At 45.7% G+C, this 3913-nt stretch overlaps 1 protein-coding gene across 1 annotated transcript; it reads right to left on the bottom strand.

Moving 5' to 3' along the window:
- Positions 1-284: 284 nt before the first annotated feature.
- On the bottom strand, positions 285-3486 carry ZFP36L2 (ZFP36 ring finger protein like 2). The gene is made up of 2 exons (XM_072409780.1): positions 3274-3486; positions 285-2296 (listed from the first exon to the last, which is right to left on the bottom strand). The coding sequence occupies exons 1-2, from the start codon at positions 3322-3324 to the stop codon at positions 1217-1219; spliced, it is 1131 nt and encodes a 376-aa protein (XP_072265881.1). The 5' UTR covers positions 3325-3486; the 3' UTR covers positions 285-1216.
- Between the last annotated feature and the right edge of the window lie 427 nt (positions 3487-3913).

The following is a 3913-nucleotide window of genomic DNA, read 5'->3' as shown; positions in this document are numbered from 1 at the left end:
AAAAAAAAATCAGCAGTTATTCAACAATTATAAACTAACTGAGTGCTTCCGAGAAACATTGTTCTAAGCTAACAGCCCACTAAGCAATGGAAATGGAACTGATGTTAACTTTGGAATGAAAGTTTTTTTTTTGTTTTTTTTTTTTTTGTTTTTAGTACATGTTAAGCTAAAGAAAAAAAAAGTCTTAGAGGGTTGCTTGTTGTTAAGGCATATTCTTGGCAGGATGGTGATTTCTTTTTTTTAAAAAGCTTATTAAAGTTTTTTTTTTCTTTTTTTTTCCCAACTGGACTGTTGTGTTTTATTAATAAACACCTGGAGAAAAAAAATAAGCTAAAGTGTAATTCCCCAAGTTTGCTGTGCTAATGCTTAAGAGATGGAATGCCTGCTGGTGCTTAAAACTATCCCCCGCCCCCCCAAAAAAAAGACACATCCCACCCGCTAACCCCCACAGTTCTATAAAAATAGTTTTGTTCTATTAAGTTTGCCCTTTTGCGAGTACTGTTTTTTTTTTTTTGTTCAGCTTTCAGGATTTCTTTTTTCATGAGTCTTTCTGACTCTTCTTTACATTAAATAAAAATTGGCAGAGGCACAAAGGCAAAAACAAAAAAAAGACAAAAATGACAATAATAATAATACAGGGAACATCTTGAGTGCCAGCTGTATACAGTTCAAGTGTTTAGTCCTTGCCATGATAACATTGGTTTAAGGCTTGGGTCATCATCCTTTCTGGTCTTCTACCCTCCTGAGTCTGTGTATCACACTGGGCAAGAGGTGAAATTATAGACTGGCAGCTTTTGTGACCGAAAGGGGGTAAAAACTGGACCCTGATGCTTCCACTGTACTTAAAGGCAGGGTGGGCAAAAAACCCTCTAGTCCAATCACCAGGACAGCTTGTGGAACCCAAAGACCTCAGCTGCAACATAACCTCAGCATGCAGAGCTTTGACTGTCTTGACTTTCGAAGAAGAGTCTTACAACCAACAACGTGACCAAAAGAGGCTGCTCTGCTTGTCCTTTTGAAAAAAAGAAAAGAAAAGGAGGTTCTGCAGCAGCTGTGGGCTTTACAGCACTGCCCTCTGTTCTCAGACAGGTGGCTATGAAGCCCAGATCATATATATAATAAAAAGAAAAAAAAAAAATCATACCAGCCCGGGCAGCAACTTGCCTCCCCAGTCCTGACTGCCCCCTAGAGGAAAAGGGGGTGTGATTGTGATGGCTCAGTCATCAGAGATGGACAGCCTGCTGAAAATGGGCAGGCGCCTGTTAGAGTCCAGGGTAGGGGAATCCGATCCACTCAGGCTGCCAGAGCTCAGGGAACCGCTCAGATAGCTCTCCCGGTCAGAGAGGGAGTCGGGTGGACTTGGTGGAGCATCAAACACTGGAGATTCAGAGAGGCGCCGCAGGGGCTGGAAGTTAAGGCTCGGCGGGGGTGTGTTGGAAGAGGCTGGCTGCTGCTGGCGGCAGTAGGCTGCTGGGTTGTAGCTGGACAGGTTGTGGGTCTGGATTGCCAGAGGTGTGATCAGGCTGAGCTCCTGGCCAGAGAAGGTGAAGGCATTGTTGGCTAAGGGGACATTCTCATCGCAGTACAGGGAGTTAGAGGGCTGTGGAGGTGGTGTGCGTGAGGTCGGGCTCTCCAGAAGAGGGGAGTCCAGGCTGTGGTTGGGAAAACCGGAGAAGCTGAGGCTGTGGTGCAGTTTGGGGCGCTGGCCATTGAAGCAGTCTGTAGGGGAGCCTCCTCCTCCAGGTGCTTGCCTCCTTTCCTCAGCATTGTGGATGAAGTGGCAGCGGGGACCATAGGGGCAGAAGCCGATGGTGTGGAAGGTACGGCACAGCTCGGTCTTGTACTTGGGGTGCCGGGTAAGGCTGCGCAACTCATGGAAGCCATGAGCAAATTGACACTTCTCACCATACTTGCAGGTGCCACTTTCCTCAAAGGGCCGGCACAGCTCTGTCTTGTAACGGGTAGAGTTGATCTGGGCACCGGACTTCTGCTGCTGTTGCTGCTGCTGGAGATGCAGAAGGTGCTGGCTGCGTTCTCCATTCTCACTGAACGAGCGATCCCGGAACTTATTCTCTTTGTTCAGCAGAGCAGTGGTGTTCACCACAGATTCCTTGAGGTTGTTGTTGCAGAACTTAGGGGACGAGTTGTTGTTGTTAGTCAAAGCCTGCAAGTTGCTGGCCGAGTGTCTGCGGAGGAACCCTGGGAGCAGGCTGGAGTTGGGTGCCGTCACCGGGCTGCCCACTGCCTTCTTGTCCAGCATGCTGCTCAGATTCAGATTGTTCAGGACTTTCTCGTTCTGAAAACAAAAAAAGAAATACTGGATTAGACTTTGTTCAGAATTCTGCACAATATGCAGTTTTTACTAACTTTTATAAAACTTTAGCAGACTTTCCTATGCAAAAATTCTCCACTTTCACCAACTGCCCAGTTAAAACTTTTCGGAATCACAGCTTACTTTGTCCACCCACACCCCCCTAAAGTGCAAATCCTACATTCTGGAACCTCACCAACAGCTTGACCCCATTTTCCATATACACAATCCTACAAAGAATAATCAACTGGAACATTTCACTTCTCTGACTTAAATTGATCAACCAAAAGACAAAGTAGCAATCTGCAGTCTGCAGACACACATTACTCTAGAAACTTCCACATAAGTAAAATACTTTCATGGAGTCGGATTTACTGAATGCAATCCTTTCCTCAATGTGAACACATGCTAGAAAGTCAAAGAGAACAATTCAGATCTGATCACATATGTGGGGAAAACAAGACTGAAACATTTAATTGAGATCTGATCACATATGAAAATAAAAAGAAACTCAAACATTTAATATAGATTAGACTACAAATGTAAAAAAAAAACCTAAACATTTAATATAGATCTGATTGCAAATGAAAAAGACAAACATTTATTTCAGGTCTGATCACAAATTTCAAGTATAAAAGAGAAAAGATCCCTACAGAAAAAAAGGTTTAAAAACATAAAATAAAAGAAGTCAAAAACAAAACGAGCAGATAAAAGTAACTTTTCTGCAGCTGAACCTCCCAGACAATAAAGTGAAGCCTCTACTCCTTCTTTCATGGCTCCTGCAAACTTCTCCAGCAAACTTTCCTAGATCTCCCCTGTTGACACACAAACAGTCTCTGCAAACTCAACATTCTTTTTTTATTTTTAGTGCTTTTTCTCATCCACCCTGCTAAGTCTTTCCAGGGATCTCCACTCACCCCAGCACTAGCAGTGCACACAAAGCCAGGGCTGCTCATACACACCTTACAGAACAAGTCGATGTCGTAGAAGGCGGATAAAAGTGTTGCAGACATTTCCAGATCCAGTTTGTAGGGAGTCCAGAGGACCGAGAAGATCCTGCGTTACTAAAAGGCTTTGGACTAGCCACGACTAGAGGCTCCGAGGGAGGAGGAGGAAGGGAGGGGGTGACAGGTCCGAATTGACTGTGAGGTTGGGGTTGAAATAAGTGCAACGAGCTGACTCCCCAGCCCGCGTGCAAGCAGAACTATATAAATGCTACTAGGGCGCGCGGTGGGAGGGATAGAACGCTGACCCAGCCGGGGTCTCTTGGCAACGCCTTCTCTGCTCGGCGTGACGTCAGAGAGGACGCTTCCTATTGGTCGCCGCCAATTTCCTCGGGTAGACGCTGGCGGAGTTGTGTGAGGGAGCTGCAGTCGGCGCTGTGAGGGGGCAGCACGTAGGTTGTGTCTTTGTCTGCTCCCGGTGCTTATTACCCCCCTCATGGCAAGAAAGGACTTTGCTGGAGTTCACAGGGCTCGCTATGCTTTCTTCTGCCGCTTTTATTTCATTTTTTATTTTTTCCAGCTGCTGTGGGACTACAAACCCCAGCCAGCCTGACCTAGCCCTCAGAAATGGCGGAAAGTTACCCATTCGCTTATAAAT

The sequence above is a fragment of the Pyxicephalus adspersus genome, chromosome 4 (assembly GCF_032062135.1).
Source record: "Pyxicephalus adspersus chromosome 4, UCB_Pads_2.0, whole genome shotgun sequence".
NCBI classification, from domain to species: domain Eukaryota; kingdom Metazoa; phylum Chordata; class Amphibia; order Anura; family Pyxicephalidae; genus Pyxicephalus; species Pyxicephalus adspersus.
Note: the sequence above shows the minus strand (reverse complement) of the source record. Positions and strands in the feature narration are given on the sequence as shown.